Consider the following 14,188-nt stretch of genomic DNA (forward strand, 5'->3'; position numbering starts at 1 on the left):
TAGGGTTGACCTGAGGAGGGTCTTCTTCTCCTTCTGTTTCTTCTGTGAGGACAAGCATGTACCAAGTCCCAAGGCCCATCAGCCAAAAACCATGAAAACTGGTTCAGCAACCCGATTCTTTATCCCAAATTACTACTGCATTTGTGCTTCACTTTCTGGTCGCCAAGTGGTCAGACAGATGTCAAGGTTGGACGTCTCCATAGTCACAGGGTAAGAAACTTGCTGTGGTCTTCATGACTCAGACTGGAATACTGCATCTCCCGAAGGAGACACCGAACATCATTTGTGACCAGGCACATCTTCAGTCTCTCTGAAACTCCAAAGCAGATTCAAGAAGCTGGGCACAGATGCTGGGAAGCGTGTTGTATTCATTTAGCATTGGCAAAGCCTGCTTCTTTTTAGATGGTTTGGCTGTGAAGAAGACAGGTGTTGAGGATGAGCAGCATAATCCAGGCTGGAAGCAGAGCACATTATAGTGAGGACTCTGCAGAGGTCATGGAGAGGATCTGAGCTTTTTTGAGGAGTCACACTCACCGATGGCAGAGCAGGCTTGTGCGGGTGCCCGAGCTCTCTCCCTCCCTGTCTCTCCCCTCGGGAATCTAGAGAAAATTACTCCCGTAATTAGGCCTCCGACAGCATAAACAGCACAGGGTCGTCTCTTTAATGTGTGTGAGCAGGTTATAACCTGCCTCTTTGCAGTATGCAAGCTGCCTGGCAGGCTGGGCTATTTGTCACTTGGGGGCTGTGATTTGGGGTAATTGCTCCTTTTGATTGCTGATTTCCACATGGGAGGGAGTGTTGTCCAGGAGACTGCAGTGCAGTGGAGGGGGGGTGTTCCTGCACGGCATCCTCGGCCCGCTCCCAGCATCTGTCCTGCCAGGCTGCACCAGCTCCTCTGCGGGGGGCTGCCTGTCCTCCCCTCCTTGAGCTCCTGTCTGCCCCTGTGCCTCTGCTGCAGGGCTCCACATGTGCTCACGGTTACATGTGCTTCTCGACTTGTTTCCTGGCCGCTGTGAGCCTTTATGTTCATGCTCCTGGGAATGTTCAAGCGGTTGCAGGACCCACTCTTGCTTGTCAGGACCCAAAATGGAGCTGGGACCTCCAGGGCTAGAAGAATGGCAGTGTGGAGCTTGAATAGAGCCCTAGCTGGGGGTCCTGACATTTGAATAGGGTTTGCTGTTGGGACACACGTTGGGCCAGTTTGTGGCTTCTCAGCACCACAAGAAAACCAGAACAAGAGGGAACAACAGGCCTTCAGGTTTCACTGGGCACTGTCCATGGGTGAATCTAGAGGCACAGGGCATCCCCCAGCCTCAGGAAAGGCAGCCAGACCCCAATTGCTCTGCTTCTGTCCTTGGCTCTGCCACACAGAGACTGTGGCACGTCCCTGGCTCACCTCTGGCCTCTGACTCTTCTCTCCCTTTACCTCCTCTCCCCGAAGTGTGGAGCCCCGTGCTGAGCCAGGCACAAAGGGAAGCACCAGCCACAGCCACCCCACTTGATGTGCCTCCCAAGGCAGCTGCCAGCCTTGCTGGGGTACAAGATGGGCTGTGCTTACTTGTACACATGCACAGACCAGAGGTGAGAGATGTCTGCGCCTATACACTCAGGCTGAGGTTTTGCTCTCCTATGGGTACATAGATGAGATGTGCACACAGGTCTGGGAGCCTGGGCTTGGGAGACTTGCTCCACTTCCCAGGACAGGAGGTATAGCATGATGTGGTGGTGGCAGCCAGGTGTCCCAGGTAAGGGGCCGTGGCTGTGCCCTCTTTCTGAGTGTAGGCCAGGAATGGGTAGGGCTTTTCTGGTGTCCTGTCCATCTGGAGGAGTGGCCACCATAAAGAAATGTCTGCCTTCCTCTGTTCATTGTCACCTGTCAATGTCCCTAGCACTTGGATCCCTCTGCCCCCTCACTCTCTGACTATCCAGAAATCTCCCCGCCCAGAAGGCAGGCACCCAAACACACCTCCAGAAAACAGATTCTGTAGGAAATTAACTGAAATGATCATTTCCTTCCCATTTAAAAGGAAAAAATAACATTTGGAGTGATGCTGCGAGTGTGACTTCCCCTGAGACAGCTCTGTTTGTGGCCTCCTTTTGTGGCCTGAAGAAAACTAACTCTTCAAGGAAGGACCAAGGGGCAGCACTTCCTTGTGCCCCAAACACACAGGGGACAGGGAGCTGCTCTTACACCTGGCCCATGGCACCGCAGCTCTGCTCCAAGCCTGCTCAGGTCTCTCTTTAGGACAGGCAGACTTGGTTCAGCTGCGTGCCTGGCTGTCCTGGAGCTTACACGGTGAGGTGGGCTGGCAGGAAGGGAAAGCTTTGGATTGAAAATGACTGATGGAAGAGGGAGAGAAGGGGCAGGTGGAAGGCGGGTGGGAGCCAGAGTTGGCTCGCTTGCTTTGGAAAGCTTGCATGTTTGGTGGATTTTAGATTGTTTCCCCCTTCTTCCCCCTCCAGTGATTTCTGGGAACATTCCTCCAGGCTTTGATCTGCATTTCCAATACACTCCAAGTTGGAACAAACTCATGGTTTACCACTTTATGGTTGCTGTAGTTCAGTTACCACAGGCTCCCACCCCCTCCTGTATCTTGGGCTTCTTGGTCATGCTACAACTTCCATGGCACGCCCGAAGGCTGTTTGTTGGGCATGATCGCTCATGTCATGCGCTCAGACAACACGATGATGCCCTTATCATTCACGTTAGGAGGCAGGAACATTGCCCATTGGCAGGACAGGACAAACATGTATGTCCATACAGTGGAATTTTCCCTTTGCCAGATCCTTACTGTGCGTGTCAGCCTTCCTCTTTGATCTCCTGCTCTGGTTCATTTCTCAAGCACTAATATTGTCAAGGCAGAACCTGTGCCCAGATAAACTCCCTGCGTTCCTGTCTAAGCAGCGCCATCACGTTGAGATCGTGCCATCCCCCAGGTGCACAGGGGACCAAGGGCTCCATGTTGTGCCTGAGTTTATTCTTGTGCTGGTGCAAAGCAGGAGTGAAGCCAATTAAGTCATGCAAGTGAAAACATGGTACATTTGAGAAAAGAGTCAGGCTTGGACTCTCCCTTCCCACACAGGAATCTGCAGCTGGTCCTCGTGTGGTATCACCTGGAGGTGTCTCTAACGTGGTCTTTACTGCCTTACTCCATCCCCGAGGAGGAGACTATGCAGGCCTGTTTCTAACTCTGCTCCCCGTGCCCCCACCAAATGCCTGTTCCAACTCGATAGATTGATGGCATTCGTTTCTTTTGTTTATGGTCCTCAAGCCAGTTTTCAGCCCACACGAATGTTCATATGCAAGCTAGTTTGGATTCGTTTGCCAAGTAAGATTTAATAAGACAGAACTCCTTATTGAACAGCCCAGCACAGGACACTAAATGCTTTCACTCCATCCCCTTATGTTATAAACTGTCAAGGTTTTCAGGGCAGATTTGTTCACTTCAAGCCTTCTGAGTAGTTTTAACTTTTGAGTCCACTCTGGGTGCCTCACTTGGGATACCCCAGGACAGAGTTAGTGGCTTGGAAGAATATTTTCAGGAAAATTAGGGCCAGAGATCCTCACTCACAAGGATTTTTCAAATGCTGAACTCTATCCCCAGCATTAATGGAAAAGAAAAAGAACTGAAATCCCTAAACTTTCACAACGTTTTGGAGTTGACTTGGGCTGTTTCAGTGAATCCATGAACTTGGATTCATTTGTCCATGTGCACAATGGAAAACCCCTTAGGAGCCCTACTCTCCTGTCCTCACTGGTCCCTTGGCCTATGTCTGCCTCCACACCATGCCACAGGGCTGACCTTTGGAAGGCTTCATACGAGGAATTATCCTTTAAACCTCTCTGTGCTGTTGCCCACCCACTGCATTGATGACCAGTGCTGTCCTCTGCCAAGGAGCAATGTCAACCAGGAGAACATAAATTCCTGGATGAACCAGGACTGGCTGCCTGGTCTCTAAAGGGTTGCAGAAAAGCCACAACATTGTGTTCAGTCACAGCGTGCTGGTGCCTTAGGAGCTTTATTTTGGGGAAAACATGGTGCACCAGCATTCAGGGGACCTGTACCTCACAGATCAGTGCCTCTTGCCCACAGCCATCTGGAAATGGAGATCTGTGTCAAGCGATGCAGTCACCAAGGGAGCAGTGATGCTGCTACCAAATCTCAGCATGGCAAAGCAAGGTCCTGTTGCCCTGGGAGGGATCACAACAAGCTCATGGCCCTGCAAGCATTTCTCTCTCCTCCAGAGACCTCTGCGGCCTGCGATGTCATGGAAAAACACCAAAGCTGCTCTCCCAGGAGTACTCTACTCTAGGCATGTCACTGCACTGCCCCAGGAAAGGAACTTCCCCATTGTTCCAGCACACTTGAACACAGCCCGGCGATGTCAGCACCCCTTGACACAGCAGAGCTGTCACTCCAGGGGTCAGACCCAGTGTCACCGCAGCGCTGCCTCTCGCAGCAACGAGGTTGCCTTGGGGTGAGACCCTGTGCTGGACAATGCCCTCGAGGCTGGATGGCTCAGGTGCCTGGGAGGTGATGTGAGTGGTGGTGGGAGCTCCAGCACCAGGCAGGGTGTGCTGGTGCCCCGTAACCCATGACAGCTCCATCAGCATATCCACCTGCAGGGAAGAGGAGTGGGACGGGGGTGTCTTCCCCGGGGGAAAGGGAGGAGGAGAGTGCTGACTCTGTTCACGTTGCCAGCAAACACGCTTGCATTTCATTCCATTTCGCTTTTATGCTGCTTCTTGGCCTCCAGTCCCTTGAGCTGCAAAAGCTGCCTGGGAAAGGGAACAGCCTGCAAGGGGAGGCCACGGGTCCTGCGCCTGCTGTAAGCGAAGCACTGCAAAGGCACGGCACTCCCCGTGACGGTGAGTCCCTCGGCCCTCAGGGCCTGCGAAGAGGCAGGTGAAAGAGCCAGTGGCTGGGAAGGGGTCTGATCTTGCCGCTGTGCCCTGGAGCAGGAGGTGAATGGCAATGAACACCTGCCTTTGGCTGCAGTTTCTCTTCTTGGCATCAGGCTCTCGTGTTTGGATTCAAAGCGCGGTAACAAAGCCCTTGCCGGCGAACACATTTCAACATGTTATTATTCCCAGGCTGGCTTTCAAGATCCTCTTTCTATTCCTTCTGTACTGATTGCTCTTGTTTCTCTTGGCTCCCAGCTCTGGCTTTTCAGGCTTCATTAACTGGAATTTATTAGCAACTTTAAACATTCTTCCTGCTGCCAGAAAGAAAGAAAAGAGAAAAAAAAAAAAAAAAAAGAGAGAGAAACAAAGAGGAGAAACACTAAACTCCAGGCTGCTCCCTGTCTGTGTGAGGCCCACGTTTGAACACCTCTGTAGCAGAGGGAAGGACTGGTGGGTGTCCCCACACCCTCTCTGGCCTCTGCTGTGTCCCCTGCTGGAGGCAGGAGGTGACAGGGAGCAGAGGAAGCCTTGCAGCCAGGAGTGCAGACGGATGGACAGCCAGCACAGCCCCATCACAGCCCTCGGAGAGGGGTCCTCGGTGGTGGCACATTTTCAAAGCAAGCTTAGACTGAAGAATCCGGTCTCTTGGCAGCCTCTGAACCTGAGGGCTAATTGCATCCGCAACACCTTCCTGAGCAGCTTGCAGTGCGAATTAATGACTAACAGGTCCCGGCACACCTGAGAGGCCCTTTCCCGTCGCTGAAAGGATGGGTAAATAGAGGCACTGGCAGGGAAAATCCTTTCACCAAGACCACACAGTGAGTGAGAGGTTTGAGCTGGAGCAGTCCTGGTGCCCTCATCTGTGCCACAAGCACTGTGCTGCCTCTGATCCCCTGTGAGACATAAGCCTGTGGTCTCTGGGGGGAGCTGGGCCAATGCAGGGGCCAGAGGCTGTCTGGACATGGTGGTGTGGCCCTCACGCTGCAGCCCCCTGCTAACAACCCTCCAGCTCACCTAGATCCAGCAACCCTCATTCACAGTGCTCCACAGCAGCTTGCAGGCTGTGCAGCCTGGCACATTCATCCTCAGCATCAGTGGGATGCACATGCTTCATCTACCCATTTTGGCAGCTTTCTTTCCCCCTCCCACTATTCCTGTTCCTCACTTGAACCACAGCTGACCAGCCCAGAGCATAAGCTAAGCCCTGAGTCCGGCTGATCTCTGACTTCCATGAAATTCTGCCTTCATGGGGAGCCGGAGATGGTGCTAAATTTGAAGCACAGAAAGAGGAGGCACAGTAAAAGGAGATGTGTTGAGACATTAGCTCTTCTCCAAGCATTGGGACCCTGCAGCAAGGGGCTAGATCTAATGAGAAAGAAGACTGGCAGCAGCAGAGCAGGAGAGAAGCTATGAAGAGCTCATGGAGGAGGCAAAGGAACATGGACTGTCTCTGGCTATCAGAAAGGATGGAAGTGACAGATCTGTTTGGGTTCAAGGGCCAGGGGTGACAAGGAGTCTTTCAGACGTCTCTGAGGATTAGAAGGTAAAAATGCCCCTAACATACAAGAGTTTCCAGGGGACCTGAAAAGGAGTTTGAAAATCTGTGTTGAATTTGGCAACTATTTTTGGCTGAAGAGCCTGTGATTTTTTTTTAATTTTTTTTAAGCACCTTTTTAAGGCACCTTTGCAATAAAGCTTTTCAGTTTTCATTTTGAAATGACTTTTTCTTTTCAAGTTTGACTCAAAGTAAAAGAGTAAATGTTAAGAAGCAATCCAAAAATGAAACAGAATATTTAATTTCAGGTCCAAGGAACTCTTTGGGGTTGACTAAAGCCTCAGAGCATCAGTTTTGGTTCACTCTGAGTTGAATTTTGCGATTTTTCTCTTTAGTTGCTGAGTCCTCAAGCCTGTTTCTTAGTTTGTCATGGATGTAAAGGGGAACATAGCAGGGTATGAGGCAGGCTGGGACTCTAAGGCCGTTTCTGGTCTTCACCAACCCAGTAAGCTCCAGCACGGGCAGTTCTTCCATGGGGGGAGTGCACAGAAGACTTGGTCTTGTGCTACAGTTCACCCTGCCAGAGCCAAGGGGATATGTTCAGAGCAGATGAGATCTGCAGAAATTTGAGCTCTGAAAGCTGAACAACTTTCTGGTGGGGATGTGCAAACAGATAGAATTTGTTTGCTTGATTCTTGTGCACATCTTGGTATGGGAGTGATCCCATCCTGAATGTGAAGGTCCCGATGTAATGTTTTGGGATGAAGTTTTGGTAAAAACATAAGTGAAAAGAGCAGGGAAATGCCAGGTAACTTGTCTCACTGGTCCATGACAGCCGTATGAATAATATATATGCATACACAGTTGCTGTCTAGATGCTGATGTTGAAAAGATCACTTTTATTTTCTGATACTACACAAAAATCCTTCTTTCCTTTATTGATTTCATATAATTCAGTTGATTTCTATAATTAAGATAACTATATTATTGCTATCAAATTTAAGTATGAATTGGATATGAATAGATATATACTGTTGCAGTTTCCATTTTTTCTCCTAACTGTGGTGTTTTTTCCTACTCAAAATACCTTTGCTTTCCAAATGAGGAGTTGTGTGGCATTTTGAACCTCTAGTAAAATGTTCTTTAACAACTTCCAATTATTTTTCAGATTTTCCTGTTTAAATTTTTCCTCCTCATCTGCTTCATACATAATTATTTTTGGCTGCGGGAAGCTGGCTCTATTGGAGTCAATGAATATTTATTCATTGCTGGTTGAGACTGTTCTGTTTGTACATGACATGTAATCAGGACATGATTGCTTGCAGCAAGACAACCGTTAATTGTATACAACAGAGAACACGGTCTGTGTGTGTGAGAATCTGTACTATCCCCAGTGAATGCCTTGGGTGTCCATGCTTCAACACAGATGTTGACAAAATGAAAGAGGAAGGCTGCAAGATGGATGCAAGACCTTGGAAAACCCACCTCCCAGGGTAGCCTGAGCTGCAGAGCTAAAGGAGGATAAAAATGATGCCTGCTCAGTCTGTAAAGTGCTAATAGGATGGGGAATTCGGGTAGCTGGGGTCCTTACAAGTCTAATGAATACCAGATATAGACACATGAAGATGATTTGCAAGAGCATTTGAAGCTAAAAACCTGTAGTATGATCTGATAAGAAGGAGATTTGACCTGTTATGAGAACAACGAATGTTGGTATCTGGTCTGGTCTCTTTTGTCAATACCAAATGTTCAGAGAAGCAAAGGCTGTGCAGAGGCTGTGCAGAGCACGCAGCCTGTGCCCATCAGTGCCACTGCACAGCTTTACAGGGGGCTGGCCGTTCAGGGTCACTCCGCTGCTGCTGAGAGCAGGAGCAGAGGTAACAGGGTGCACGGGGCAGTGTTTGTTCCCTCTCTGCAAGATGCCTCCTTTCCAGGTAGTGCAGACAAGTTTTCTGTAAGAAATTCTGACAGTTCGGAAACTACCATTTTTGAAAAGTCCGTGTCGCCTGTGGTGTTGGCTGCGAGGAATGATTCAGTAAGGTCAAAGTGTCTCATTCAGACGTTAAACTGTTGTAAGTGTTATATACACAGCAAGTTTACAACACATACATCAAATGCAACATTAATATTAGTATTTCATGCTATGCAATAATAATGTTTTGAAGAAACTGCATTTTCCAGCAGAAGCTATTGTGTTGAAAGGAGCAAGAGCATGAGAACAACACCTGGAGGTGTTTCTCATGGTCAAGTGGAATAAGACCATACAGGTGCAATTTACCCATGAAGAAATGGCCAACCTCAAACTTTTGCCCCCCAGGCTCTCATTTTTGGGGCTCCCAAGGGATTCCAGTGGTTGCTAATGCTGGTGGTTAATTTCACACTTTCAGAAGTGGGGCCACTCCTTCACTGACACACAGCCACATGCCGATCCCTTGGGATTGTGCTTGCTGCTGTGTCTGAGTGTGCCTGCTCAGACCTCAGCGCACACCGGTGCACGACGGGACACCCCAGCCTCTGGAGCTGATATTTTTGGACTTCTGTTACCTAGACAAAACGCCCAGGACCCGTCATGGCTTTGATCTGAAGGAGGGGACCCTGTATGGAGAAGGGTGAATGAAGCTCCCTGCTTTCTAGCCCTGCTCTGGGGTACAGTGATCATTTCTGCATAATGGATTGGTTCTTTTATTCTGGCATCTGGCACGTGCAGCATAGCCTAATGGTAATATCCCCACTCAAACCCCTACAGCTGGAGTAGTAATTAACCCCCTCCAGCACCCAGCCTCCTTCCATCTCAGCCTGTGGCTCCAGCGGCAACTCTGGGGGTTGCTGCCTGAGCCCCAGGCACCCTTCAGCACATCCCCACCCCAGGCTCTGCATGGGGCCGCTCCATACTTACAGCTCCTCCAGGAAGCGCAGGTGTCGGAAGGTGCTGGGCTGCAGCTGGCTGATGTTGTTCATGCTCAGGTCTCTGGGGGAAGAAAAATCTCGGATCAGTCACGTTGTGGTTTGCACAGAACAAATCCCTATGCCAGGCTCTGTCTCCCCTCTCTGTTAAGAGGGAAAGCACTTCAGTGGAGAAACCCCTGCAAACTGGAAAGCATTAGCTTCTGTTATTATAGCTTCTTTATATATTAGCTTTATTATTATTATTATTATTTTAATTATTAGTATCACAGCCCAGGCTCTGCCTGCAAAGGGATGGAAAGGAGTATGGAAAGGAGTAAGACTTGAGAGAGACACTTACTCCTCCAGGGTGGCCTTCCTGGGCTTCTGCAGGTTATGGAGCAAGTTATGACATTTCCTAACAGCACAAGGCGTGTGAGTGTCTCACACATTTTGGACGGTGGACAGGAAGCCCAGTGATGCCTGAGTGGGAATGCATGTCCTTGGGCCCAGAGGTGTATTTCTGTGGCCAGTGGTCATGCCAGCCACCCCCGGGAGTGTCTGGAGACAGAGCTGCTTTTGAGGAGACAGCAAGCCATTGAAATTGGGTATATCCTATTGGAGAGGCCTGCTGGAAACTGGAAAAAAAATCACACACACAAAAAAAAATCAGGAATGAGACCTAGGTCTGCCTCGTGGATGGCAAAGCTTGAGTTCAGGGGGCTGGGGGAACCTGTGTGGTTGTGCCTGTTTCAGGCTCTGAGATCTCTCACTAAAGGCTTACCCCTACCTGCTTAGGGTCAGACAGACCCTCACAGAGGAGGCAGTGCCAGGACCTATGGGGTCCACGAGCCCTGTCCTCATTTTAGGATATAAGAGTAGCAAAGTCCACAGCAAACAGTGCATTAGGCTAGCTGGTAGTTGGGGAAAACAAACACAAACAAAATGAGGATGCTTTTGGGTTCTGCGCCTCTTTAGGGGGTCTGATACTAAATTGCTGCAACCCTGCCCTCGTGGGCAGCTGACAGTGAAGAAAACCATGCTTATTAAACAAGTCTGAGCAAGCTGTGTCCAGATAACTGCAAGTGATCACCAGGTTTTAAAGCTGTGAGGAAAAATGAGGCTGAATTAAAAGCTGGCAGAGTTAAAAACAGTGGGAACTGAATGAGCCATATCCCCTACCAAGCAAAGCAATCCGAGTCAAATGTCATCTAAGGCTCTGGGTAGATTCCTGTGAAGCGGAAGGGGCTATTTTTGATCATTGTGTACAGATGGGACAGCGCCTGGCTCCATCAGTCTTAGTCGAAGAGGCAGAGACAGAGAGGTCCCTCTCTCGTGATGTAACAATAACGAGGCACACACAGAAAAGAAAAAAAAAAAAAAAAAAAGACATTTTACTTTATTCTTCCTCCAGTAAATCTCACAAACCTGTAGGAATTTTCCTTGCCTTTGGACAAATGCATGAAGGATTTGTACAAAGGACAAGGACTGATGCTAAGCTAGAAGCATGAAGGAGAAAAGCTTCCCTTAGCAAACCCCTGCAGTACCAGAGGGACCTCTCTGAGCTGGCTGCTATCTGCACAAATTTAACATGATGTGATCTGCACATCATCATTTTAACTGAGATGCTGCAGACCCAACATGTGAGACATGGGGAAGATCTAAAATCTCCCTTTACAGTTTCTCTGGAGATGTGTCTTGTGACAAAACCATGCACTTGCATGAGTGCTATTTGAAGATACTCCAGGCAAAGATTTTTTTTTTTTTCCTTATAACTTTTCTCCTCTTCAAAGAAGTGGTGGAAAAATCCCTAAAAATAAAAAGAGAATTCAAAGACCTTTTGTCAGAATGAATGCAAAAATAAAGTTATTGTCCATATTGTTCCCTATGCAACTCTGCATTCTGTATTCGGATGATCCTGTGGTATAATAGAAGGGTTAAAATACTATTTTGTTCTGCTTCTATTTTTATTTTTAAATCCCTAAGGGCAGTTGCTACTTAGCACCCATTAAAACATCTTTTTTTTCTACATCAAAGTGTCTCTTGTTTATGTTGTAATGAATCAGTCTGATGTTTTGACATGTTGTGAAACAATGTAAAAATAATGAAAAATAGCATAAAATGAAAGGCTATGAAACAAAACACAGATCTGAAACGTTCAAGGTCTCCTTGAAATTCGGAGGCCTATTCCTCAAGTTGCCTTCAGCTGGCAGTGTAGGGAATGCTCCTTGCTCCCCACAGAAGACACTTTTCCGACGTTGTGTAAGTGCCAGCTGGGTGCCAGCCCTTTCCTGGGGACAGCAGCCAGCATGGACAGCCTGTGGCACAGCACAGGGAAGAGTTTGGGTCATTTTATTTAATAATCTCTCATGTTTGGGGTGTTTGGATGCCGTGGTTGTTTGTGGTTCTCCTGCAGGACTCAAGCACAACACATCTATATTTGCAGTACTAACAAGAGGAGTTCTGCAGTGCACACCTTGGAAGTGAGCTGCTTGATAATGAAAGGTGAAGCAAATAAAAGAATCAGCTTCAGGACTGCGTTTACCATTAATTCTCCACCGTGATACCCACAGGGGTCCCATGGCAGCACCTGAAGCAGTGGACATCCCACCTGGCCCTGGTGAGAGAACAGCACAGAGGGGATGGGGCGAGGACAGCTGATGTGAAGGAAGACAGAGTGCCTCCGAGGGCTGGAAGTGAACTTCCTGAGCATGGTCCTGGACTCAGTGATTTTGCTAGCCACAAAAGCACGAGATGTTTCTCCACAGACTGTCCATGCTTGTGTGAAAGCAGAGGCACAGGATTCCTGCCTGCAGTGTTGTGGGAATAAATGTTTGACTTATTACTCACGTAAAGATGTTGTTGACTTATTGCTGTGCTTTCCCAAGCTCATGTTTTTCCTCTTAGTAATGTCTCTTGTGTTATGTACATCCCCAGTGCATGTAAGAGTGGAAATGCTTCCTGTCAGGGTAATCAGGGAAGCTATTTATCTCTTCAAGTGTTTGGGGGTGGTTACTTCAGCAGCCACATTCGGTTCATTTTAAAAGGAACCCACGGTATTTGAACCTTGCTGGGTATTTTCTTTTTCAGCAACATCTGGCAGACGGGTTAGGGATTCATGGGCTACATGGATGACAGACTCCTCTGACCTTTCTCAGGTCTGCCAATGACTTTGGCTTTACAAAACAGCTCTCTCTTCACTAACATCTACTGAAGTCATACAAGCGTTGGGTTACTGGTCTCTAAGCATGGCTATTGCCATTTGCACTGGTGAAGCCACCAAACAGCTAGGAACCATACCACAGCAGGTACTGCAGGAACCCACGGTAAACATTATTCTGATCCCAAAGTCCCTTAAACTCAGAATCAGAAAGGCAGAAGAGGAAACCGGGTGCTGCAGCTTCACCCAGGCTTGCAAAGGAGAGCCAGCAGAGGAACTGTCCAGTTGCTTCTCTTTGAGTTCATGAGGCCACGCTGCATTGCACTGGGACAAGCCATCACTCCCTGCCCCGGAGCTTTCCTTCTCCTCTTTCCCCAGCAACTGGCCTGTCTGTCCTCTCTGCAAGCTACCAAATAAAAGCAGGAAACCTTTTGCTTCGGGTCGTTTTGTGTGGCTGTGTGTAGTACGAAATGCCGACAGTGAAGTGACACAAGTTCCCAGAACCGAAATGTGGTTCTGGTACCACCTACGTTCACCCATGGAGCACCTCTTGCATTAGGTGTTAAAGTTACCTATGCTTTCCAATGGCACTGCACCAAAGCCATCAGGGCTATAATTAGTGTGATTTAACACCCCCCTACCCCCCTCCTTCCCCAACTAATTCTAAACATTTATTGTAAGCATTTCTAACTTGTACCTGCAGGAAAACTGAGACACAGTTCATGGAAACTGAGCCCATGTGATTCAGCCTCAGACCTTACAACTCTGGCCCTCGAGGGGTTCCTTAAATTATTTGCTTTGATGTCGCCTTCTTTCATGAACAAGCTTTGATTATTCACTGATTAGCTGATCTTCCTTACCAAAAAGTGATGTGACACACAGCATGCTTTGGGTACTCCAGTAAGGCTGCCTGCAATTGCCTCTACCAGCGCTATGAGATGGGCGCTAAAGTGTTTTAGCTCAGGAATGATACCAGATTTAAAGATCAAAGGAATTTATCTTTGGCATAATTGCTCAGGCAGGTGGGATGCCAGCCTGTGGTGGTGGTGCTCCAAAATGTGGAGCCAGGGATGTCCCTGCCAGGAGCAGCATGGTCCCACCAGGCTCTGTCCTGCTCCTGTGAAGGTGGGACTTCTCCTTGTGGGACCTTGTAGTGTGTACTCTTAGGCCAAAAGGGAGGTTTTTCAAGTTACAATATGGGGGCCTGCATAAAGGGCGCCCTTCAATACTCGTCTGAGGTAGGTCTAAGCATTGTCCCCAGTATGCACCTCCAGGGACAGCAGGATAGATGTCTCCCTTGGACTCAAGGTGTCTAAAAGCTAGCCACAAAACTGGGGAGAGATGAGCCCTTCCCATAAACCTCTTCCCATGCTATAGGCAAAGAGTTTCCCCAGAGATGCACTCTATAAAATAGCACCAGCGGATGTCAACAGACCTAAAGCAACACAGGATGAGGCCACGCTAGAGTAGCACAGTGAGATTGTGGCTGCTCAGCCAGGAGGGTTTGAAGATGAAATCTGTAGCGATATGGTTTTGGCTGAGGTCAAGCACATAAGTTTCAGAGCCCGAAGTGCATCTGGTTCAAGATCTGTGAAGTGCACATGACAGCAGAGAGACGCTGCTCTCTTGGAGGCAATCACGGGGTTGGGCGAAGACATTCTCTAGCCATTTCTTTCTTTACTCTGAAGGAGCAGAAAGTCTGGTTGTTAGCTTCAGTCACCTAAAGTGCTCTCCATGGGTCCCT

General features: G+C 48.6%; 1 protein-coding gene and 1 long non-coding RNA gene across 3 annotated transcripts in view; one reads left to right on the plus strand and one right to left on the minus strand.

The window, feature by feature from the left end:
- The window catches only part of LGR6 (leucine rich repeat containing G protein-coupled receptor 6), a 123,724-nt gene that overhangs the window by 68,680 nt on the left and 40,856 nt on the right, over positions 1-14,188 (minus strand). For both annotated transcript variants that reach the window (XM_072028540.1, XM_038168435.2), the window contains exon 2: positions 9,298-9,369. In XM_072028540.1, the coding sequence (XP_071884641.1) occupies positions 9,298-9,369 (72 nt within the window). The remainder of the gene's footprint in view (positions 1-9,297; positions 9,370-14,188) is intronic.
- On the plus strand, positions 2,482-12,178 carry LOC139999618 (uncharacterized). The gene is made up of 3 exons (XR_011805123.1): positions 2,482-4,524; positions 4,759-4,870; positions 11,858-12,178. It is a non-coding gene; the product is annotated as an uncharacterized lncRNA (long non-coding RNA).

This window comes from Anas platyrhynchos, chromosome 27 (assembly GCF_047663525.1).
Source record: "Anas platyrhynchos isolate ZD024472 breed Pekin duck chromosome 27, IASCAAS_PekinDuck_T2T, whole genome shotgun sequence".
NCBI classification, from domain to species: Eukaryota; Metazoa; Chordata; class Aves; order Anseriformes; family Anatidae; genus Anas; species Anas platyrhynchos.